The sequence below is a fragment of the Aspergillus mulundensis genome (assembly GCF_003369625.1).
Source record: "Aspergillus mulundensis strain DSM 5745 chromosome Unknown scaffold_6, whole genome shotgun sequence".
NCBI classification, from domain to species: domain Eukaryota; kingdom Fungi; phylum Ascomycota; class Eurotiomycetes; order Eurotiales; family Aspergillaceae; genus Aspergillus; species Aspergillus mulundensis.
Window position 1 is genome coordinate 924,571 of NW_020797894.1, and position 23,443 is coordinate 948,013.

General features: G+C 51.2%; 11 protein-coding genes across 11 annotated transcripts; 6 read left to right on the forward strand and 5 right to left on the reverse strand.

Annotated features, from left to right (window-relative positions):
- Window positions 1–397: 397 nt before the first annotated feature.
- DSM5745_06486 (uncharacterized protein) lies at window positions 398–1,772 on the reverse strand (the record flags this gene model as incomplete). Its single annotated transcript, XM_026748502.1, has 3 exons — window positions 398–938; window positions 1,092–1,648; window positions 1,722–1,772. The coding sequence occupies 3 exons, from the start codon at window positions 1,770–1,772 to the stop codon at window positions 398–400; spliced, it is 1,149 nt and encodes a 382-aa protein (XP_026602806.1).
- Window positions 1,773–2,211: 439 nt separating this feature from the next.
- Window positions 2,212–3,148, forward strand: DSM5745_06487 (60S ribosomal protein eL6; the record flags this gene model as incomplete). The annotated part of the gene is made up of 3 exons (XM_026748503.1): window positions 2,212–2,319; window positions 2,560–2,895; window positions 2,996–3,148. The coding sequence occupies 3 exons, from the start codon at window positions 2,212–2,214 to the stop codon at window positions 3,146–3,148; spliced, it is 597 nt and encodes a 198-aa protein (XP_026602807.1).
- A 725-nt stretch (window positions 3,149–3,873) lies between these two features.
- Window positions 3,874–4,826, reverse strand: DSM5745_06488 (sterol desaturase family protein; the record flags this gene model as incomplete). Its single annotated transcript, XM_026748504.1, has 2 exons — window positions 3,874–4,287; window positions 4,365–4,826. The coding sequence occupies 2 exons, from the start codon at window positions 4,824–4,826 to the stop codon at window positions 3,874–3,876; spliced, it is 876 nt and encodes a 291-aa protein (XP_026602808.1).
- Window positions 4,827–5,372: 546 nt separating this feature from the next.
- Window positions 5,373–6,498, reverse strand: ksrA (3-dehydrosphinganine reductase; the record flags this gene model as incomplete). Its single annotated transcript, XM_026748505.1, has 3 exons — window positions 5,373–6,203; window positions 6,255–6,386; window positions 6,454–6,498. The coding sequence occupies 3 exons, from the start codon at window positions 6,496–6,498 to the stop codon at window positions 5,373–5,375; spliced, it is 1,008 nt and encodes a 335-aa protein (XP_026602809.1).
- Window positions 6,499–6,979: 481 nt separating this feature from the next.
- On the forward strand, window positions 6,980–8,971 carry DSM5745_06490 (something about silencing 10 family protein; the record flags this gene model as incomplete). Its single annotated transcript, XM_026748506.1, has 2 exons — window positions 6,980–7,163; window positions 7,224–8,971. The coding sequence occupies 2 exons, from the start codon at window positions 6,980–6,982 to the stop codon at window positions 8,969–8,971; spliced, it is 1,932 nt and encodes a 643-aa protein (XP_026602810.1).
- Window positions 8,972–9,214: 243 nt separating this feature from the next.
- On the reverse strand, window positions 9,215–12,926 carry DSM5745_06491 (MutS family protein MSH5; the record flags this gene model as incomplete). Its single annotated transcript, XM_026748507.1, has 14 exons — window positions 9,215–9,358; window positions 9,442–9,580; window positions 9,639–9,677; window positions 9,735–9,936; window positions 9,999–10,110; window positions 10,167–10,248; window positions 10,301–10,710; window positions 10,779–10,855; window positions 10,918–11,272; window positions 11,318–11,377; window positions 11,552–11,951; window positions 12,005–12,380; window positions 12,441–12,530; window positions 12,659–12,926. 14 exons carry the CDS (start codon window positions 12,924–12,926, stop codon window positions 9,215–9,217), a joined length of 2,754 nt encoding a protein of 917 aa, XP_026602811.1.
- Window positions 12,927–13,278: 352 nt separating this feature from the next.
- hsp78 (chaperone ATPase HSP78) lies at window positions 13,279–15,678 on the reverse strand (the record flags this gene model as incomplete). Its single annotated transcript, XM_026748508.1, has 1 exon — window positions 13,279–15,678. One exon carries the CDS (start codon window positions 15,676–15,678, stop codon window positions 13,279–13,281), a length of 2,400 nt encoding a protein of 799 aa, XP_026602812.1.
- A 376-nt stretch (window positions 15,679–16,054) lies between these two features.
- DSM5745_06493 (translation elongation factor 1 subunit beta) lies at window positions 16,055–17,176 on the forward strand (the record flags this gene model as incomplete). Its single annotated transcript, XM_026748509.1, has 5 exons — window positions 16,055–16,094; window positions 16,155–16,194; window positions 16,457–16,836; window positions 16,897–17,105; window positions 17,156–17,176. 5 exons carry the CDS (start codon window positions 16,055–16,057, stop codon window positions 17,174–17,176), a joined length of 690 nt encoding a protein of 229 aa, XP_026602813.1.
- A 604-nt stretch (window positions 17,177–17,780) lies between these two features.
- On the forward strand, window positions 17,781–18,305 carry DSM5745_06494 (membrane magnesium transporter family protein; the record flags this gene model as incomplete). Its single annotated transcript, XM_026748510.1, has 3 exons — window positions 17,781–17,836; window positions 17,919–18,171; window positions 18,243–18,305. The coding sequence occupies 3 exons, from the start codon at window positions 17,781–17,783 to the stop codon at window positions 18,303–18,305; spliced, it is 372 nt and encodes a 123-aa protein (XP_026602814.1).
- Window positions 18,306–20,529: 2,224 nt separating this feature from the next.
- On the forward strand, window positions 20,530–21,151 carry DSM5745_06495 (putative GPI anchored protein; the record flags this gene model as incomplete). The annotated part of the gene is made up of 2 exons (XM_026748511.1): window positions 20,530–20,598; window positions 20,657–21,151. The coding sequence occupies 2 exons, from the start codon at window positions 20,530–20,532 to the stop codon at window positions 21,149–21,151; spliced, it is 564 nt and encodes a 187-aa protein (XP_026602815.1).
- A 691-nt stretch (window positions 21,152–21,842) lies between these two features.
- On the forward strand, window positions 21,843–23,278 carry DSM5745_06496 (putative ubiquitin conjugating enzyme E2; the record flags this gene model as incomplete). Its single annotated transcript, XM_026748512.1, has 3 exons — window positions 21,843–21,845; window positions 21,903–22,229; window positions 22,289–23,278. The coding sequence occupies 3 exons, from the start codon at window positions 21,843–21,845 to the stop codon at window positions 23,276–23,278; spliced, it is 1,320 nt and encodes a 439-aa protein (XP_026602816.1).
- Window positions 23,279–23,443: the final 165 nt, after the last annotated feature.

A 23,443-nucleotide genomic window follows, 5' to 3' on the forward strand; every position in this document is an offset into this window, starting at 1 on the left:
CAGCAGCGGCCAAAATGGGGCTTGTTGGCGGGATGTTGAATCTGTATGGCCGAGCGGCGGTAATCCGACGCTTGTCTCGCGGTGATTCTATTCTTGTTCCTCAGCTAGATTACCCACTACTGTTTTGCCTCGGATTAACAACAAACGTTTGACTAAATTGTTATTTCTATACGATTACAGATTTTGCTTGCATCTACCATAGGGCCATCCTCTGCCCTACAGTCAGGAACGCGTTGCTTTTTGCGTGAACTGTGCTGCCTGGTAATAGCTCCACGCCAAGGCCTAAAAATAACAAAGGTCGCCGCAACGCCGCCGCCCGCGTTTTTGCTCCTCTAGAACAGAAGTGGATAGATGCAAGCCTGCCTGGCTGCCAGTTACAAACGACCCAAAATCAAAATTAGTCGGTCTCCATCCGGCTCCCTTGTGTCGAGTCCTTGACGTGATTCCGAACGCCTTCAATAAACGCCTTCATGGCGTCGGCGCCTCCAAGCGGAACACCTCCCCGACGCATAAATCCACCATTCTCAACGGGAATGTTCAAAGCTTCGCTGATACTTGGTAATCCTCCATCCCTGACGGCCACGGTCAAACTTGCGAGACTCTGGGTAAATTGAGGCGAATGTAGGACTTTCCTGAGAATACTCTTCTTCTGCGAGAGATTGAGGGCGCTTAGAACGTCTTGTGCAGTTTCGGGGTGGCTTTGGGCAGTCGACTGGCCTTCCATCTGCAGCGCGAGGATGAGAAGCTCTTGGGGCAAGAATTTCAGGAGGTTGTCAACGCCTTCGGCATCCAGTGTGTCCAGAAAAGGTAGCGTGGTCGAAGGAGGCAAGAGGTCTTGCAATGTAGTAAATGGTTGCTCGGCTTGTTGGGACTGGTTTCCTCCAAATGATCTTAGGAAGTTCTGCACCACAGCTGAAGCATCGGAGTCAATGGCAGCCCTATCAGGGAATCGCCCGGTCAGTTTACAGACTTTGAACACAGGTAGATGGCAAAAATCATATTGTGAAGGGTAGGTCTACTCCCACGGCATGAAGCACGAGCGGAAGATATGGTACCCGCAATAAAATCATCGACATATGTACCTAACTTACGCTCTTCCGCCATCTGCCCCGCCCTCTCTCGATTCCTGTCCCTCCTCTCTCACATCTCCCCCGGTGGCATCCGGTCCTGCACCACCACCGCTACCTCCGCGAGGATGGTTTGGGTCATGGTCCACACCTTCAACATCCTCCATTGTTTCATCGTCATCACCGTTGGATGGACCTCGCGGGATAGTTGCAATCTCCCTCTCTACATCGAACTCTTCGCCTTGAAGAAGCTTGTTGACAATCGAACCCAGCTTGAGGTCCCTTGCGCTCCAGAAAGTTGGATCGGCTTCATCATGCTGGGATTTGGATTGAAGCCAGAAGAGATACCGCTGAGAGCTTGAGGAGAATTTGAGAGCGTAAATTCGGCCGTTTGTAGGCTTTCCATCTGGGCGATAGGGTGTAAATGTCGCATCGGAAGGGACCATCACCAAATCCAGCTCAGGTTCTGTGTGAGGAGCGCTCCTGGGGCGCCAGCAGAAGTGAATCAGTTCATCTTCGGAATAGAGGTAGAGGTAACCGGGTGTCTGCTGAGGTTTGGCCTGGGTACTTGATGACTGAGTCTAGTAATTATACGCTTGAAGTTAGCGACATACGTTGAGAAAGGCCATATATTCGCGCGTGGGCAAGACTCACCTCAAGGTCACAGATGCCCGCTTTGAAAGTGATGATCGGTGTTATAGACATGGTCGCGCGGCAAATGAAGTTTTATATAGAAAAAGGAAGTTTTCTCTAAGTCTTTGCTGATGGTAATGATCTAAGACCACCTTTATTGTTGGGGTGGTTGAAGGAACAAGCTTGAGGAAGATACGTCAGCCCGGAACGAAGCTCCAGAGTCCAGGTCGCGGGAGTGTTTGGCTCGGGGAAGCTTTGGAGCACTTGCGCTTGTGGTCGCTGCGGAAGCCCGTACTTTGAATGCCTGAGGCCAAGTGGCGGCCCGTATCAGTAGGAGCCAAATCCGCACTAGCGCCTTTCGGCTAACTGATAGGGCTTGCGTTCCCACAAACCTCACCACTCCGCCTTTGGACAGGTGAGTTGCCCGTCACACACCAATCTCAACAACCACCCGCCGTCGACAACCACCCCCTACTTTCTTTTCAGGTCCTCTTCGTCATCAGCAGCCAAAATGTCGGACGTTGGCACGACGAAGCAGTTTGGAAAGGCCCAGAGGCTTGTGCCGTCTCAGAAGGCCCAGAAATGGTACCCTGTTGATGACGAGTCGCAGCCCAAGAAAGTCAGTACACCCCGTGCAGCTACGAATGCAATTGTCGGAACGAATGGAGGATGCGGTTTTGTGTGGAGGAATGCGACAGTTGCGCCGCGTCAAACGGGCTCGGCGACAAGTGGTGGACCGGGAATTATCAAACGAACATGAAAATGATAGGAGAACCGCATCCTCCGGACATTCAAGACACCGCGAGAAAAGGGAACGCTATGGGATCAGCTTTCTGACATGCTATTTTGTTTCGTTCAGGTCCGCAAGGCTATCCGTCCCACCAAGCTCAGGGAGAGCCTCCAGCCCGGTACCGTCCTCATCCTCCTCGCCGGTCGTTTCCGTGGCAAGCGCGTTGTCCTCCTCAAGCACCTCGACCAGGGTGTTCTCCTCGTTACCGGCCCCTTCAAGATCAACGGTGTCCCCCTCCGACGGGTGAACTCCCGCTACGTCATCGCCACCAGCACCCGCCTCGACATCAGCGGTGTTGACGCCCAGACCATCGAGAAGGTTTCCGCCCCCGGCTACTTCACCAAGGAGAAGAAGAACGAGAAGAAGACCGAGGAGGCTTTCTTCCAGCAGGGAGAGAAGGCCGAGGTACGTGATCCGATACCGGCGGGACAAAGGGGCATTTGAAGCACTGCGCGGTCAATGTCCGCTATTCAGATCAGATTACTGACATTGATGCTACCAACAGAAGAAGGTTGTTGCTAGCGCTCGTGCCAGCGACCAGAAGGCCGTTGACCAGTCTATCCTGGCCAGCGTCAAGAAGGAGGCTTTCCTCGCCAGCTACCTTGCCGCCACCTTCAGCCTGCGCAACGGCGACAAGCCCCACGAGATGAAGTGGTAGACGTGTGCGACGCGGCGGCCGCGGGTTCGGTAGGAGGAATATGTGAGGGGCGGCTAGATGCAAATTGGCGCTTCTCCGCACGGAGAGGTGCAATTTTCGCAACGCAGGAGGAACGGCTGGTGAAATATGTAAATCGACACCGGAGGACCCGTTTTTGTCAGGATTACGGCGAATTCGGAAATACCCCTTGTCGGTTGTGTTTATATTCTGGCAGACAGGTTTCTCCGAGCGTGGCTGGTTTGCACTCTTGTCTAATGAGCCGTGTGAGCAGAAAAAGAAAAAAATTCATGATCACCCTTTCCAGCTGTTACGTGTCTTCTAAAAAAAGATAGCTGGGAGTTATTATATGTTTAGTATGATACTCTTTTTCTCAATCTCCAGGTCAAGTTCCAGGCTCGGATGAAGCCGTTCTCTCCTCCTTAGTTGGTGTTCTATTACTCTTAGGTTCCTCAATCGAAAAGCTTCATACAACGGTCAACGTCATATGATATCTACTTCGCTTATCTATCCGACACGGGACTTTGAAACATGGTCATTCAATATCACCAAGCACCAAAAGCGGACTTTCCACAGGCTACCCGGGTACTCATTTATACACGATATCACCCGCCAAACGCCAACGCAGCAAAAGTCCGAAGATCAATCGACCAAAAAATAAATGCAAACAACAACACTCTGCACGAATCCACCAAACTTTCAACCCACCGAAAAGAAGCCCTCATTCCTCACTTCCTTTTCTTGGCCTTTTCACCATTACCCAAAGTCCCCAAAAGGAGATCGATATAACCCCAGCGCCCAAAATACGCTTTGCCATCGGCAAGGTGCGACTCGGCATGGCGCGCCGCCATAGATAAAAGGAAACTCGGCAACTTGCAGTATCCGCAGAAGACGAATACTTCCTCAAGCGAGATGAGCAACGTGTATAGCAGGAAGGTGACGGTGTGGAAGCCCAGGATGCAAACGGGAAGATACATGGGAAGCCATGTGGAGAGCAGGTAAATGAAGGGATGGTCGTAGTGGGCTGTTAGCGGGAAAGTATTGGTGAGGTCATGGTACCAGCTCTTGTGGCACTCGACAAGCCAGGGAAAGATGGAGTCCTTGTAGTGTAGCCCCCAGCGGTGGATGGCGTAACTGAGGATCTATATACAAGAGAAAAGGCGTGAGTTTGTCTAATTCTAATGAATGGGCTAGTTGTCCCACTTGCGGCAGCACTTACCTCTCTGATGAGGAAACCCCAGAAAAGCTGACCTGTCATAGTCCAGGGCAATGGAACGCTGAGCGTCGCTTTGACTGCAGGCCCCCGGGTGGTTTTGCTAAGAACCCCCTCCACCATCCATTGCGCGCTGAGGCCCAACACAAAATTGGCAACCGCCCATCCTGCAATCTTGGCTTCTCTTGATGTAGGCCAGGAACTTTTGCTTCCGGTGGGTAGGCCAGCTTCGCCCTGCTTTTTGAACGAAGCTGCTATGCCCGGCGCGGCGACGTCGAATACGAAGAAGATAATTGACGGGAGGAAGTAGAAGAATACGCGCACTAGCACAGTGCCAGAAAGCTCAAGCCACATGGCAGTATGCGCCATCTTAAGAGTGGCCCATGACATGTAGAAAAATAGCACGTTAAGTCTGGTGCTATAATCAGACACGGTAGGGAGGACGGCAAATACGGTAAGAAAATCCATCGTGCGGATAAAAGTATATGATTGAGTTAGAAAGTTCAACATCTTGACGGACAGATTCTTTATTTATGGACATCGATGTAGGTCGGATACTTGAAAGAAAGCCCTCTTTAGACGTATCAACAAAGCTCAGAGACCCCGAAATATAAACAATAGAATCTGGAACGACGTCACAATAGGAACCGTAGTTTCATTGCTGGTACTAGGAGCGAGCCACAATGCTACGGATGAAACAAGAACGATTAGGTCTATTATAGGTTGAAATATCAGATCCCTGGCAATCTTAGGCGATGCTACCATAACGATCCACGGAGGATTTACCAGGACGATACACACAGGAGAAGGATTATCGAGAGCATGGAAGCTATTGAGAACAGAGTAGTCACTTCATTGTTGTGGCTGCCTATTCTTAGGGCTAGTAAGGTATTAGGTAAGGATGTACAAGAGTCATAAGGATGAACAAAGAAGGGCACTCGAGGGTATCTAAGCCGTACACCGGACAATGAATGGAACAGCTTTTTTCATGAATTCAGTTCAGCGAAGCCAAGTCTAACCCGACGGCGAGGTGGGAACACCATTCTTTTGTCCCCAGTTGAACGCCTGCTTCCTAAGGTCGGGAACAACAGACAAGAATAGCAGGTTGCTGAACCAGCCGGTGCACGTATCGCGGAACCAAGAGTTTCTCGGGCTAGGTCCGAGCGCAGCGCCCTTCATCACGTTGCCGACGAACATGGTGGTGATGAGGTATTCACCGCGCTCAATGGCTTCTATGGCGATCCGGGCAACTTCCTTGGGAGTCTGAGGCTTGTCGGCAGACTCGAGCTGCTTTGTGAGGGCGGGCTTAACCTGTTGCTCATTATCGAAACCAGGGCTGAGAATGCCCATGGGGAACACTGTGTGGATCCGGACGTCGGCTGGGGTAGCTCGGGCTCGCTCTTTGGAGGCTCGAGATCCGTTGTATACCTCAATCTCCTGGCTCAAGGTATCCGAAAGGGCACGCATGGCAGCCTTGGCGGGAGAGTATGGAGCATACCCTGCAATGGGAACGAAGGCGAGGGTGGAACAGGTGAAGATGAGGTGTCGGCGAGGCAATGGCCGCTGGTGACTGGGGTTGATGGGAACAAGCCACTTCCGCAGGATCGCATGTGCTGTGTTTGCCGCAGTCCAGTAAACTGTATCCATTTGGTCCTTGAGGGTCTGGACGGATGTCTCGACGAAGTATCCAGGAGTGCAGTATCCAGCGCAGCACCAAACAATATCAGGAGGCATGCCGTCGTTCCACTCGGTGACTTCGGTCATGATGCGTTCGCATTCCTCGGGTTTGGTGAGGTCGGCACTGATGTAGTGGAACCTCTGCTTGGGACCGTTGGTAGCGGAGGCCTGGTAGAGGCATCAGCAAGTTGCACTCAAAAGGCTGCCACGTGAACGTACCTTGATGGCTTCCATGGCTTCCTCGAGCTTCTGAAGCGTGCGAGCGACGATGACAACATTGGCTCCTTTCTCGGCGAGCTGGCAGGCCACTGCCTTGCCCATACCCTCTGAGCCGCCGGTAATCACCACCGTCTGCAAAGTCAACTTGTCAGCACTGCTCGGACTGAAGAACCAGACGCCAAATCGAGCGGGAACTCACCCGACCCTCCACAACGAACTGATTCTCACCACCGAAGCCGAACATCTTGACGAGTGTATAGAAGAAGAGTGCACCGAAGACAGCTGAAATCCCCAAGGCCGTGGGAGAAGCGTCGTAAAGGATAGAGGGTAAGGATGGATGCATGAGGAAGAAAGGAGAAAGGAGAAGGGAAGAGAAGGGAATAATAAAAGGAGGAGGGGATTGTTGCGTGTCGTGGCTCTGTCGCGACTTCCTTCTTGAATCTTGTCGGACAGGATAGAGAAGGAACCGGCCGTCACCAAGCTCCTGCATATCGGAGATAACTGTTACCGGGATGTACGGTAATACATTACACAAAACCAGGATCTGGTACTTTCAGCTGTAACGAGACGTATCAAGTATCAAAGGCATGTGATCCGCTTCTTTTTTTGCGGCGTAGAGCTTGAGGGCGGTGAGGGTCCCGTCCAAAAATTTATTGGGGATTTATCAATTTTTCGGCCTTAAGCCGACGCTCAAACAGACTTTATCGCAATCATTCAAATCAGCAATGGGTAAAAAGAGAAAGGCCGGCGGTCGCCCAGCGGGCAACAAGACCAATAAAGAAGAAACGTACAAATTCGATATCGAGGAGAGATTCGACGATTCCGAGGATGAATTTCAAGCCGGTCGGGACCAGATCTTGCTAGACGAAGCGCCGGAGGCGAAGAGACGGCGCAAAGTCGCAGAGGATGGTATGCTATGCCCATGATCTTTTATCAATGCGAGAGTCTAATCAACTTTGTACTGTTCAGAGGAAGCGCTTCAACTATCGGACGAGGAGATCCTGGGCTACGAGTCCGTCGACGAAGACGAAGACCTGGAGGATGACGATATGGACGAGGCCGAATATGACGACGATGAGGACGAACTAGAGCAACTTACCTCGAAATCCAAGAAGAAGCGAGGTGGAGATTCTGGGTCTGAAGACGAGGAAGAGGGCCTTGCCGCCTGGGGCTCCTCCAAGAAGGATTTCTACAATGCGGATCAGATTGAAACGGAAGCTGACGCCCTGGAAGAAGAGGAAGAGGCGAAGAGGCTCCAACAGAAGCATCTGCAGGAGATCAACGAGGAGGACTTTGGTTTCGACGAGACAGAATGGGCCGAGTCCGGCAAAGACGAAGCGAAGGACGACTCTGGCGCGGTGACCGAGGTTCTGCCACAGCTGGAGGTTACAGATGACATGAGCACCGAGGAGAAGTTGAAGATATTGAAGTCAAGATACCCCGAGTTCGAGCCTTTGGCCAAGGACTTCGTCGACCTTCAACCCACGTACAACGAGCTCACAAACGCAGTCAAGACCGCCAGTCCTATTGTTACAGAAGACGATGTGGATCGTGCCCCCGTTGCCGTAATCAAACACCGCGCTCTATCAGCTTATCTGGGGGCAATCAGCATGTACTTTATGCTCCTAACCTCTGCCAACGACTCCTCCGACAACCTCACAACATTATCTCCCGCTCAATTACGATCACACCCAGTCATGAATTCACTCGTCAAGTTCCGGAAGCTCTGGGAAACCGTCAAGGACATTACTGAAGCTGAGGCTACACCTCGGAAAGACGTTGAGGAAGACATTGAGAGTGACATGGATGTCGATGTTCCCGAAGTCGACGCAACAGAAGTCAAGACACCCAAGGAGAAGAGGAAGAAGCTCTCCAAAGCACAACGCGCCGCTGAAGCCGCTAGGGCGGAAGCCGAGGCTCGAAGAGCGAAGAGACTCGAAGAGACCGAAGCCAACCTCGCCGGCTTATCGAAACTCGTTTCGGAGCCCACCCGGAAACGTACTAGCCAGAAGGCAAAGGCCCCGACAAAGGATGACGACTCCGACTTCGGTGACGAGGATGCTCTTACCGCCAAAGAAGCCGAAGAGAAGGCCAAACAGAAGCGCTCTCTTCGCTTTTACACCTCTCAGATCGCCCAGAAGTCCAACAAGCGCACTGCGGCTGGTCGTGATGCGGGTGGTGATGCGGATATTCCTTACCGCGAACGCCTGCGTGATCGCCAGGCTCGCTTGAACGCAGAGGCTGAGAAGCGCGGTAGATCACAGGCACAAGGCGCTGAGCAGCTCGGTGGCGATAGTGACGACGAAGACCGACGAGTCGCTCACGAGCTCAGGAAGGGTGACAACGACGGCTCAGACGATGATGACTACTACGACATGGTCGCAGCCCGCACCAACAAGCGCAAGGCTGATAAGAAGGCCTTCGCGGAGGCTCAGGCAGCCGCCGCCCGTGAGGGAGGCCACGTCGAGATCCAGGAAGAGATTGGTCCCGACGGAAAACGTGCCATCACGTATCAAATCGAGAAGAATAAGGGTCTTGCGCCGAAGCGTAACAAGCTCAATCGCAACCCGCGTGTCAAGAAGAGGATGCGCTTCGAGGATAAGAAAAAGAAGCTTGGTAGTGTCCGCCAGGTCTACAAGGGCGGCGAGGGCCGCGGTGGGTATGCTGGTGAACTTACTGGCATCAAGAAGAACTTGGTCAAGAGTACTAAGCTCTAGTTCATCGTGTCACTTCTGGTTCCTGTATTTTCTGGCTATCCTTGGATATCATTACCAGGCGTTCGAGTGGTGTGTTTAAAATGGGTTTCTTGTGTATATAGGACTTCATGATACAACCTTCTGCCCTTCTCTTATCAAATCTGCTCTCTCTGTAATACATAACCGCTATCAATCATCTGCTTATATCTATATTTCGCCTGAAAACTAGAAGCAGGAGCAAGACACGGAAGCTCGAAATCACACTTAATCCTCCGAACCAGTTTCCAGAGATATATTTTCCGGCACCTCACCCACCTCATCAAACAGTCCCTCCAGCATTTTCCGGACATCCTTCCCTTCACAAGTATCCGAAAAGTCCAACATCAAAAACCTCCTCGCTACTTCATCCTTCAGCCCGAGATACGCAATTAGCTTCCCACTTTACTTGCAACGATGCACAAAACCGGAAGGAAGGGGCTGATCTGTCTTACCGCATCCTGCAGCGCCTTCATTTCATCCGCAGACAGCGTCGTGCACGCCGCGATCAAGTTCTCCCCACGAGCAGAAAGTGTCACGAGCTCGTTTGCGCGATCGACAATGGCTTGGTTGATTCCGTTCAGCGCGGCGCAGCTGTTTTTGTCAGGTTACCGCGTGCGCCTCTATGACGAAGGAGAGAGAAAGAACGTACATCGTGCCGAAGCTCTTCGTGCTCCGGCCTAAGCGGAAACTATACACCTAAATCAATATCTCTTATGTCGCATCTGAGTTGGAGGCTAGAACGAACTTGTAAAGGTACGTAATCTGATCATCAGCCTCGCGGGACTCCTCGCAGACCCGCACTTCCATGTGCCCTAACTGCAGCCGGGGCCTGATGCGGAGGAACTCATTTTCGAGAATCTCGTGGAAGTGTGTGGCGGCGATGACCTTTGGCGCGTCTTCGAGGCTAAGAAGGTGTTCGAGAACTCCGGACGCTAGTCCGATGCCGTCTATGTATGCCGGGCTGGTTAGCTCTTACGTTGTCGAGACTTTGGTGAGTGACTAGACGTACCATGTTCGCTGGTCCCCTTGCCGAATTCGTCGATTAGGAGGAGGCTCCGGCCCGTTAGGTGTTTTAGATCAAAAGATATTTGTTGCAAGTCATTCATAAAGGTGCTCTGAATCTGATGACAGGTCAGATTCTGGAATTCCAGGTCTTAATTCGTTGACGTGATGATACCTGAGAGACACTATCTTGGGAATTCGACTTGACTAGGATTTTGTCGACCACGCCAATCTCAGCGCTTTCTGCAGGAACGAAGCTGCGAATAATTAGCGGGAAGTTTATCGCTGTGAGTAACTACAGCCGATTACCTTCCTGTCTGTGCTAGATATACTATCAAAGCAACCTCAGGCCGATTAGTTAGGGCTTTGACGCAGCAGGTTGAACTCCTCACTTGTTTCATATACACGCTCTTTCCCGAATAGTTTGGACCTGTCAGTAGTAGCATGCTTGGGCTCGATCCCGTTCGCAGAGCCTCCGGAGCGTGCTGGGAATGGTCGGTCGTTTGCTCCTCTAGTCTGCCTCCTACCAAGAAGGTGTCATTCGGGACATAGGAGGATACGGTCATCTCCTGTAGCAGATGACTTGGAAGAGTAAGAACTAGTAGAGCCTGCTTGGTGTATTCTCTTACCGGCCTCCTTTGATCTTGATTAGATTGTCCGCCACCATCCTCGGGCGGACCAGGTTGTAGCAGGTCACTGCTTGGGCCATCGCCAGGAAGCTGTATGCTCTTAGCTCGAATCCTAAAACAGAGCCTCAGGGATCCTACCTGTCAATCTTCCCACAAACATCAGATGCTTCTATAAGGACCTTTTCGTACTGAAGGACACGCTGCGCCAGGTCATAGACTATCTCGATCTCCTTCTCTGAGATCCATACATCGTCAGCACTTATAGTCAGAAGCAACCAAGGGAGGGGGTTTACCCACCGCAGATCAGTCCATATATATCCCCAAGTTTCTCATCCATCTCTCTCATTCGGAAGTCCTTAAAATATGCTCGATTTTCTGTGATGAAAATGAGCTCCCAACCCTCGTCGGCGCCGTTATATGCTGCCTCGCCAGCGTTGGTTAGAGGTATCGCTATATTGAAGCCCAGCTGTGGGAAGTAGATGACGTTCACGTCAATGTCAAAGCTTGCCGGTATAGTCGTCGCTATTTCTATGGCAACTTGTTTCAGCAAACTGTTCAGGCCGTCGTAACTGTCTTTCATTCTATCGAGATCTCTATCCAGTCCTGATTTGACGACTGCTCTTCCTTGCTCATCAGAGCTGTCGATGTCAACCTAATGTATGTCAGTAATGTTTTCGATGGTACTGAGGTTACCCACGATCTCCTGGATCATTCTTCCAACGGTGTATAATTGAGCTGCTTCGAGGGCACGAAGAGCCTGCAACAACGTAAGTATCATCTTAGATTGTTATTGAGTCTAATGCTTGCCTTATTATATAGAGCCAGCCCATGTCCGCCGGCAGTTTCCTTTAGAGCATCATGCACGTCAATGCCGTAGAACGCAAACTGCCAAGTTAGCCGAATCCACTTTGAGGGCCATTATGTGGCATACTGCTAACAATGTAGCCCAAACCGTTGCCTTGAACCCCGCTACCTTTCCGCTTCCAGTGCTAATTCCCTTCTGAAGGTTGATCATAACCGGCCGGAGATTCTTGATATGCTTTAGGGCCTTCACCATTTTGTTCATAGGATTATAGTTGTCAGCCTGGAGGTATACGCTAATGAAGGCATGACGCTCGTGGATTATATCGAGTTGTATAGAAGGCCGAAGAAAGATCTGCCGTAGACCTTGCTTTCCCTGCGGAGTGCATGCAAAGCGCTGGAATAAGCCATATACAGAGAGTCCCTCCTTGGAAGAACAGGACCTTCTCCCCGGCCCTTGATTAACCATGCTGGGATGAGACTCGGATTCAATGATTTGGAGTGCCATTAATGTTCTTGCGTTGACGAACCTGGGGAAGTATGAGTTAGCCTGCGCCGAGGAGTAGCTATAGATCAAACCCACATCGTTCCACTCAGACTGGACATCTCGAAAGAGGTCACTTGATATAGCCCCGTGTCTGTGCCGCCAGCCACCATGTCGGAAGATCTCCGTCGTTGCAGGTAGGTCAGAACGGCACCAGAGCAACCGAGCGTTACCTTGTTCTCCACGTCGAGGAAGCTGGCCATGTGTAAATGTCTGCCTTCTTCCAATGTGAAATCCAAATTCTCGGCGTCCAGCTGATCTGTGTCGACGAGTCCGCTATGTGGCACAAGGAATTTGAAGCGCTCCTCATGTTTAGACGATACTTCCAACGCAATTAACTTGTTCTTCGCATTCGAAGGATTGAACTCTTGGGATGGTCGCACATCGAGCTGATATGGGAGGTATGGTCGGGCACCTAGGTGATAGATTAGTGAGTATCGACGTCCAACATTCTACCGGTCCGTCCCTCTCTCACCATTCTCGTCATTTTGGGCCTGTCCTTCGCGATTGAGATGATCAACCCGAGTTGATGTGAGGAGAACCGTAGGCTTGATTTGAAGGACCACTGGAAGATAAGTTAGCTAGGTGATGCGCCGCGGGGACGAAACGTGCATGTATCAATAATTTCCGTGTTAGAGTGCCGTATGTCTTCCATTAGGTATAGTTTCTTCTCCTGAGCGGAATAGTAAGAACACCCAAGCGTCCCGGCCTCCTTCAGATCGATGGCGGCTATGATTTGATCAATGTCATCCTCTGCAGACTGTCCAATGGAACCGGTATCCCCTCCATGATCAAACACACTATCAGATAGAACTTGTCTTGGCGCCGGGGTGCGTTGCGAGCCGATTGAAGGAGCATATACAGACGAAGCGCGGTCTTGAGTGGAATATGAAGCATTCGGTGGACCGCTTCCTAAAGCACGAGAGCGATACGAGCTTCGTCGCCTGGAGGCTGAAGCCATTGACTCAATGGTTAGGCTCACAAGCCAAGTGCTCAGTGGACGTCATGAATGAGCTAGGAACCCTTGGAATGAGAAGATGATTGCCGTTTCGGTGATAGATGGTTTGCGGAAGGTTGGGACCAGAGGCGCCCTGTTGCTACACCTTTTGATCACATGGGACATATACTAGCTATTCATAAATCATTAACATTGAAGTCGAGTGATATTTGTCACCACCATATTTACAGGAGGGGGGAAGTTATAATACAAATATGTACAAAAGCCAAAAGCTGACTCAAAACAGGCATATCGTAAACCAAATCCACAGACAAGGTCGAATTTCCCAAGTCAACAAGGAAACGTAGAAACCAGATTAAGCCTGTGGTTCATTCTCGGTAACAGTCGTAACCTCAAGCCCATCCTTGTTTGAATTAAATGCAACACGAGCCGTCTGCCCGGAGGTAATCTCACCACGGATGATCTTGTCGGCCAACCGGTTGCCAATCTCTTTCGCTATTAAGCGGTTTAGCGGCCGAGCACCAAATTTGGGATCGTAGCCCTTTTCGCAGAGCCAGTCCTTGATCTCGTCTTCAACTTGAAGGGTCATGCGTCGGTCATCCAGTCTTCCCTGCAGCTCTTTGATTCTGATATCAACGATGTCCCTCAAAGCCCCCCGTGAAAGCCTCTTGAATGTGATAAACTCGTCAATACGGTTGAGGAACTCAGGCGGATAGGCTTCTTGGACGACATCCATGACGGCCTTTTTGACTTCTGGCGCGATCTCCCCGTCTGTCGAGACCTTGGAGGAATGGATGGGATCAGCGCCAATTAAGATATCGGCTCCGAGATTGGATGTAAGAACAATGAGAGTGTTCCGAAAATCGACTTTGTGACCCTGTGCATCTGTGAGGAAGCCTTCATCTAGAACCTGAAGTAGGAGGGCGGAGATATCTCGGTGAGCTTTCTCGAACTCATCAAACAGGAGAACAGCATACGGCTTCCGTCTGACAGCTTCAGTGAGTTGACCAGCGTCATCATAACCAACATATCCCGCAGGAGATCCGATTAAGCGACTGATGGTGTGCTTCTCTTGGAATTCGCTCATGTCAAATCGTACAACGGCAGTTTCCGTCGAGAACAGAAATTCGGCCATCTTCTTGCATAGCTCGGTCTTACCAACGCCGGTAGGTCCAAGGAACATGAACGACGCTAGCGGCCGGTTTTCACCACTCAATCCGGCTCTCTGCATGCGGACCGCGTTTGCGACAGCGGAGAGCGCTTCGTCTTGGCCACGAACGGACTTTCGAAGGGTATCTTCCATATGTATCAGCTTTTCGACCTCTCCGGCCATCAGCTTGCTGACCGGAATGCCGGTTGTCCGAGAGACAACTGCACCAATGTCATCAGGGGTAACCGAATCGTGGATAAGATTTGTCTGCGAATCTTTTTGCTCTTCGCCTTCCTTCGGCAGCTTCTCCTCGAGGGCCGGGATCCTAGAATACCGTAGCTCTCCTGCCTTAGCAAAGTTGCCTTCTCTCTGAGCCTGCGCTAGTTCAAAGCGTGCGCGTTCTAACTCCTCTTTTGTGCGCTTGAGGTTCTCAATTTCCGCCTTCTCCTTTTCCCAGACCTCTGTCAGTTTTCTGGATTCCTCCTGTTTGGCTGCCAAGTCTTGCTGGAGCTTTTCACGCCTCTCGCGGCTGCTGATATCCGTTTCCTTGCGAAGAGACTCAAGCTCGATTTGGATAGTGGTGATATCACGGTCCAACTCCCGAATAACATCCGGCTTGGACTCCTGTTGCAGCCGCAGAGCAGAGGCGGCTTCGTCCACTAGGTCGATGGCCTTATCAGGCAGGAATCGGTCGGTAATATACCGGTTGCTGTAGGTTGCAGCGGCAACCAAGGCACCATCCGTGATACGCACACCGTGGTGGACTTCGTATTTTTCCTTGATACCACGTAAGATCGAGATGGTGGCGGCGACCGAAGGCTCGCCGACTTGAATAGGCTGGAACCTGCGTGCCAAAGCAACGTCTTTTTCGATCATTCGGTATTCGTTCAACGTGGTAGCACCGCAGCATTGAAGTTCTCCTCGAGAAAGTGCTGGTTTTAACAAGTTGCTAGCATCGATACTGCCCTCTGCTTTCCCTAGCCCAAGCAGAGTGTGAAGCTCGTCAATGAACAGAATGACGCCGCCTTGAGCTTCCTCGACCTCTTTGAGGACAGACTTCAGTCGCTCTTCGAAATCACCCCTGAACTTGGCTCCAGCAATAAGCGATCCAAGGTCAAGAGCAATAACACGCTTGCCTTTGATGCTCTCGGGAACATCGCCTTGCACAATTCTTTGCGCCAGACCTTCGAGAACAGCTGTTTTTCCAGTACCAGCAGCTCCGATGAGAACAGGGTTGTTCTTGGTACGTCGGGATAGAACTTGAATTGTCCGATGGATCTCTGCGTCCCTTCCGATAACCGGGTCCAGCTTGCCTGCCTTGGCTTTAGCCGTAAGGTCAACACCGTACTGTTCCAACGCCGCCTTCTCCGGCTCGCCACCCAAGTTCATCCGATGCGTTCCACCTGGAGGGTGCGGTCGTCCACTCGCATAGTTTCGAACACCTGAGCAAGATACACGAGCGGCATTATTGGTTAAGGTGGAGGGTAACCGTGCGCGAGGGACGAGCCGTAGAGGTGTTGGGCATGGTCGCAATAGTCTGTTTGATGGTGTAAAGGTTGATGGTCGCAGCAACCGAGTGCGGCTAAGCTGCAGCCTCGACGCCATGATAGCGGAGAGTACGTTTGGTGTAATATAATGCTAGAGCGTTAAGTTTGTCTCCCTTTCAATTCGACATCGCAACGGAGCCGATAGAGGCCTTTATCTAGCCGGCCATTGAAATCATCGCGAGCCTTCTCGAAAGCTCCACCGTGGCCGCGAAGAGCGAGATGAGTGGCGGAAGCTCAAATCCAGGGAACCCGCTGGGCAGCCAAGCTCCATCATCCTCCAGATCACGTGCAGCTTTGTGCCGCCAAATTTTCACGACTGGGGCCAGGCGAAAATTACTTCAGAACACCTTTCCCCTCCTATTCTTCTCCCTCTTTTATTCTCTTCCTCTCCCTACACCACACTCTTCCCTCTTCATAACTACACATATTTCACAATGGGTTTCACCGACTTTGTTTCTGACGCTGGCCTCACCAGTATGTCCTCGAGTGTTTACTTTCATCCCATTTTCAGTCGCTAATCCGTTTACCCCTCAGTTGCCAACACTTTCTTTGGCTCTCGCAGCTACGTTGTTGGGTAAGCTACCACCCCTCAGATTTCATGGCCTGCTACCATGCCTCCGCTACCCTATTCTCTGCGAGCTTCCTTTCCTGTATGATGAAAATCAATTGGTCCGTGTTGATGAGGCGGCTTAAGACCCCGCCGTATGACTACACAACAATTGCGAGCAATCGCGTTTCTGATCTCTGGGAAGACTCAGTCTTGTTTCTGTCTGCTTTTTTTCTTTGCCATCAGCCTACTTTTGCTTCGCTGAATCCGACTGACTCGTTCTTTAAAGCACCTCTCCCTCCCAGGCCGATGTCGTGACCTTCAAGGCCTTCTCCAGCGCCCCTGACGCTGAGAAGTACCCCAACGTTGCCCGTTGGTACAAGCACATTGCCTCCTACGAGGCTGAGTTCGGCAGCCTGCCTGGTGACGCCTCCAAGGAGTTCACTGCCTACGGCCCCGAGGGTGCTGAGCTCCCCACCAACCCCAAGGACAAGCCCGCCGCTGATGAGGACGAGATGGACGACCTCTTCGGCTCCGACGATGAGGAAGAGGACGAGGAAGTTGCCAAGAAGCACGCCGAGAATCTCGCTGCGTACAAGAAGAAGAAGGAGGCTAAGGGCCCCAAGCCCGCCGCTAAGTCCATTGTCACCATGGAAGTCAAGCCTTGGGGTAAGTGCCCGCACCTAGGTTTCTTTTTTTTGGGCTCGTTGGGTGCTAACATGAATTTAGATGATGAGACCGACCTCAAGCAGATGGAGGAGAACGTCCGTGCTATCGAGAAGGACGGTCTCGTCTGGGGTGCCTCCAAGCTCGTCGCTGTTGGTTTCGGTATCAAGAAGCTCCAGATCAACCTGGTTGTCGAGGATGAGAAGATCTCCATCGATGAGCTCCAGGCCCAGATTGAGGAGGACGAGGACCACGTCCAGTCCACCGATGTTGTAAGTGTACATTCCATCGCACGGTACATACGATGCTAATCCCTCACTAGGCTGCTATGCAGAAGCTGTAATTGAAATGACCATTTTTAATGAATATCAATTGAGTGATGATGACGTTGCTGGTATCGAGGAAAATATTTTGTCATGAACTTGAATGCCTAGGACGAGACCAGGGCACAACTGGTTATCTTATGAACTAAAATCAACAACATTATACCCAACAACTATCTGTTTTATCTTTCAGTGCGCTTCTCCTGTAGTTTCGTGTCTCTTAAGTCTAGACCTCTTAGCGAATGCCTCGATTCAACCCTCCATGTTAGGCCCATGCGCGCGGACAGTAACAAAAATATTTATCCATGATGTTGGAGCCTATTGCATGATATCGTCATTTCTCAGCACCTGCTGAAGATGCGGAGACGAATGAATACTCCCAAAATTACACGCAGAGGCAAACTCGATCGTAAGATGTCTTCTCTTCTCGTCCGGATCAAATTGTTTGATGTCTTGAGCGAGTCACGTGACTATCTCTAAAGCAGCTTAGTCTAATGAGCCCCAAGCTTCATTTGGGGACAGACAGACGACCAACGTGAATATAAATCGACCGCGCCAGCGAAGTTTTCCAGGCCCAACAAGATCAAACTACGTTGTATCGGCTTTGCGGTTGCAGAAATCACAATGGGCTTCATAACGCGCCTCATTACAGTCTTTGGGCTTGTCCTGCTCGCTCATGCGTACGTTACCTTTTACCACACCAGCAGTTTGAGACCAATTTCTCAATGATTGGATAAATGCTTACTGAACCATGATATATAGTGGTTACTCCGCACATGAGCATACAGTCCTCTACAGCAACGTCCACCTATCCTCGTCCTCTACGGCCCTTCCGCAAGACATCGTCATTGAGGCCCTCGTTTCGCTCATTATTGTCTCGACAGGGCTAGTTTTCGGCGCGGAGAAGCTGAAGCCTGTAAGTTGGAGTGAGTGGGCTAAGGAGGTTGAGAGGGAGGGTGACACGAGGAATCCGTATGCGAGGTTGGAGGAGAGGTACAGCTTCTGGGACGTGAAGGTGAGTACATAGCGGACTTCGAAGCTCGCAGGTTATCCCTGGTAGGAAGCCTTGACTGATTGGCACCACAGGCGAAGAGAAAGGAGTTCGCGGACTGGATGCGAAGCGGCGCTGATGCTCCGCTGAAGGGTTGAGCTGAGGTCCTGGTTTGGATAGAAGGGTTTGGCGACAATCACCGGTATATAGGGCGCTGAGCGTATCGAATTTGAAGCGGAAATCTATGTCCCATAACCTTTCCACACTTTCGCTGCGCTTCGCATCTTCCACCCGTCGTTCATCTCTGCGTCAGATAGTGAGGTGCATCTGGACCCGAGACTTTGCTGTTTGCGAAACGTCAAGGACGAGGTCGAGCAGCAGCGACCTCCCTAACTGTAAGGTACCGTGCGCACCCTGGTATACTCAAAGAGAGAAGGATTTCAATGACGCTCGAGCCCATGCCTAAGCTTGAAGCACCGTTCTCACCAGCTAAGCTAGTATGGGCATCCTCGCCGGAGCCCGACAGTCACACAACAATTGAATCGGCCCGTTACATTTGGGAAGTGTCTCCCAGCCATCCTCAAGGAGCTCTCTAGATTTCGAACGCTGCGCACCAAGCCAATCGGCCCGTTACATTTGGGAAGTGTCTCCCAGCCATCCTCAAAGAGCTCTCTAGATTTCGAACGCTGCGCACCAAGCCAATCGGCCCGGTACATTTAGGAAGTGTCTCCCAGCCATTCTCAAGGAGCTCTCCAGATTGCTGCTGCTGCGTATCTGCCACCAAGCTGTCTGAAGGGGGCAAGTTGATTGGGCAATGATCACGCACGAAACAAGCCACATTTGCATCCCAGTCAATCATATTTGACAGTAGAGCTCTCCCCACTCCCTGTCCTGCAGTAATACGAAGTGAGATTGCTGCCAGCCTGGCCTATGATTTCTGTAAAACTCTTACCAAAGTCCCTTGCATGCGAAAGCCCCAATATTGAAGCTGCAAGAGCCACGAGCAGAAGTACAACAAGTAATGCCTTATTGAAGGACCGTTCAAGGCCGACCTTGGCTGCCCCTTTGCTGTACCTTACAGTAAGTGTAGGCATCTTGTTCCGGGGCCTAGACCAAGTTGTCTCGGGATAGCAAGGCACTACGTATACATGAAACATAACATTCCAATCTTGGAGAAACAAGTGTCTGCATGGACTGCCTTCCTGCTTCCCGCTGCCCTCTGAGTTGGAGGAAACCGGTCCCCGATGAACCTCGTTTTTGGGAGCGGTCTACAATCTTCATATGACTAGAAGACTCGCAAGATCTTTACGCAAGAGAAACTAGTGTACTCCGAGTGGTTAAATCCTTTGAGGCTGAACGGGGTCGATCATAGTCAAGTTGGCCAATGGCAGTTTCGTACTTTGTCCACCGTACACGAAGCGACTCAGCGAAAACAACGAGCGGACTATGCCGACTCAGAAGAGTCAGAACTGAGACATGGGACACTCGCAGAACGGATAAAAAAAGCAAAAATATGGAAAAGGAAGGTCAATATGCATTGCACAGGCAATACTCCGTAGTTGCGGCCTAAGAGGCAAAGCAGTCTCGGTATTTGCTTGTCCAGACAGCATGCGACGCGAAGCCACCCAAAAATAGAAGAAGCATACGCAAACCCCCGCGGCATTGGCAACCTTCCAACCTCTCACTCTCTCGCCCTCTGCTCAGCTGAACACGAAGTGGTGCTCACAGCATCTGACATGAGTGGTAAGATCGCATACGAATTCCCTCTGCTGATATTTGTTGCTAAGAATATGCTGCTTGCAGTTCGATCTCATGTTCGTATTCCGAACTGTTACAGTGGCTGTACAGCCCAGCCTCCTGCGCTGCCTGCCAGGGCTCAAACCGTGCATCAGCCACTCAGATCGCGCAGTCCAGACTCTTTTTTTCGCCTTGAGCAATAAGATTCAAGGATGGAAATCGCTGGATCATACCAGAAGCGGGTCCCGTCTGAGATTCATCCTTCATCCCCTCAGTTCCTGTGGAGATTGTCACTAGACTAGGAGATGAATTGCAGGCAGGGCTGATGAGTGATGATCGATCACTGCTAGCCTGGCCTGGCTCGGCCGCTCGACGGCGCTGGTGCTTGTTTTGCAGTATGCACCTGTTTACTATTTTCGTGCAGGCTCACAGTGGCTCCGCTGGTGTTCGCGGCTTGCGCCTGTCACCTGCGTAATGGCCTGTCCTACAGGAGGTGAATATAAATTCGCCCTCCTTCCCCGGTTTCATGGATGGTTCTTACACTCTCCATACCACCTGATATCACTGTTTGCTTGTTGGCTTCGTCCTTCCTAGCCATCGAAACACTCTAGCATCCAGCCACCACACTCGCTTTATAATATCAAAATGCGTGCCTCTATCATCCTCCTCGCCTTCTCGGCTCTCGCCGCTGCCCAGCTCTCTTCTGAGCCTTCGGTAAGTCTTGAACCCTCGTCTGTGTACAGTTAGACTACGAACTAACCCTGTCCTATAGGACTCTGAGGCCACTGCCACCGAGACATCAATTGCTGAGACGGCTACTGAGACTGCCACCGACGTCTCCATTGAGACAACTCCTGTTGATACAACTGACATGGACACAACTGCCATCGACACAGCTACTGCCACCGACGCCACCACTACCATTGATACAACCTCAGCTGATGTCGACTCTGCTACGGAAACCACTGGCCCTACTACCTCCCAGCCACTCATCCCTACTGGGTCCACCCCCGAACAGTCATCCCCTGTGATCGTCTCCTCTTCTGGCTTCACGAGCTCTCCTAGCCCTACCTCCTCTACCAGCACCCGCTCCACCTCAACTTCCACCCGGTCCTCAACTTCCACAAGGACAGAGACCGCCACATCAACCTCCGACAACCAGGACGCCGAGGAGACCAACTCCGACAACGGGGCTTTTGCTCTTCCCACTGCCAACCCGCTTTTCGGTCTTGGTCTGGCTGGTGCTGCTTTCGTCGCTTTCATCTAAGCTGACAATGGAAGCCTGCTACCCAAGGTCAGGTCATCTGAAAATGATAACTTGCAAGGGAATTGGATTTATGTAATGAGGAATATGGATATTGTTATGGATTTGCACGCTCTCACTCTACGGAGTGCTTTGTATTACTGTTTGGAAGCCTTTCTCTTCGATACTGTTGATGTTTGCCGGCGATAAAATTAGGACCACGGCGCATATAGATCTTTAATACCAAAATAATTTTGATCTAAGTCGACACGACCTATCTGTAGTTCAAGCGCTCAAGAAGTTAGATGTAAGCAATGTACTCCGTAGATCATGAGGGCTCCAGCTATTCAATTACATTTCCTAAAACGCGTTGCGCGAAAGTCACGTGAAGAAACGCGCGCACAGCTCGCACGCGCTAGCGGTTGCTGGGCTGTCTAACAACTCATCATAACAAACCGGCGGTCGGACTGAGCAACGCCCGGAACAATTCCAATCTGAACTTCTGGATCGACACCAATCGCTTTCTGGTATCGTAATTCTTGGTATACGAGAAATATTATTGGATCGATTTGAAACAAGCGGCAATTATTGCGGATACCGAAGTTGTACGAGGAAGCCGGCTACCGAGACACTGGAAGTATCGCAAGCATACAATATACTTCATAACGTGGGTTGACGGACCTCTTGGAGATCTATATATTGAAGAACAAACACAATGGTGAGAATTCCTGGTTCTAATTAACCCCTGCTAAGCGCTAATGCTTTACCTAATTAGCCATCGAAACTGCGCCGCCTCGCAGCAGATCATGCAGCGCTGCATGAAGAGCTCCCTCCAAACTACCTCTTTCCCCCTGAAGACGCGCAGTCGGACGACATCACACAGCTCACGATCCTGTTGGCCGGCCCGCAGGGCACACCATACTCTCAAGGCCTGTGGCGATTACACCTGAAGCTACCGGAAGACTACCCTAAGAGTCCACCGAAAGCTACGTTCAGGACGCGGATATGGCATCCAAACGTGGAGGAGTTGACGGGCGCAGTATGCGTGGATACACTGAAGAGGGATTGGAAGTCGACGTTGACGCTGAAGGATGTTTTGGTTGTAAGTGCGCGCCGGGATTCATAGCCGGGCTTTTCTGACCGTTTGCCGTGCTGCTCTAGACGATTTCATGCCTGCTCATCTATCCGAACCCTGACTCGGCGCTGAACTCGACGGCTGGTGCTTTGCTTCAGGAGAATTACGATGCCTTTGCCCGACAAGCCAAGCTGATGACATCAATACACGCCCCTGTACCGGATGATGCGCGGAACGAAGTAATGGAGGCAAAGATGCGAGGGGAGGATTCAGGAACAACAGTCCCGGAACAACAGGAAGAGACGTCAAGCAGCCTACGCTCCCGAAAGGGAACAAGAGTACAAACCGTTACAATGAAGAAGAAATCTGCCCGAGTAGCTCAGCCCCGGGATTCGGAGAACACCCGGCCACGCCACGAAACACCAGACCAACACTACGATTTTCTTTCCGACGACGAAAACGAGAACCCTGCCTGCGCCTCCAAAGAAAACGACCCAGCCCTCTCCCCATCACCCGTTAAACTTGCCCCACCGCTGAGCCCCAGGAAAAACGCCCACGGGAAACGCCCGCTCTCTGTGCTCACAGCATCAGCTATGGACATAGACCTGGAGCCGGAAGAAATGGACACATCCGACGGCATGATGACCGCGTCGGAGCGCAACATCGCAGCAAACTCGACACCTGCTCGTGATCTTCAGAACCGCGATTCCTCTCCGCAGCGAAAATCACCAAAACTTTCCCTTCACAACCGGGGCGTTAATCCCAGGCAGCTACGCGAAGACAGCCTAGGAATCGGTTTCGACTTACAAATTTACGAAGATGCCCCGGAAGTGTTGAACCTACGTCCTTCTATACATAATTCATCATCATCTTCTTTTCAAACTCCTCTCAAGGATCTCGACCTCGACCTCGATCTCGAACCCCCAGTCACCCATCCCCTTGCTACTCTTTCCTCTACATCCTCCTCATCCTCTTCAAACCCGACACTCCTGAAAAAGCCCGCCTCCGGCATCCGCAAAGTTTCCGGGCTAGGACCTAAGAAGGCAAAGCCACGCATTGGTATTCGTCGGCTTTGAGAGATAAGTTCAATACATGATTTTTGGTACAGCTTTTATTATGATTCTGGAAGGGGAGTTCCGTCTTGTTTTGTTCTCAGGAAATGGGGTCTCAGGTTGATTGGATCGGTTGACTATGCTGGTTAGCAGTTCTGCTTACCCTAGATACGAAGCCCAAAGCATAAT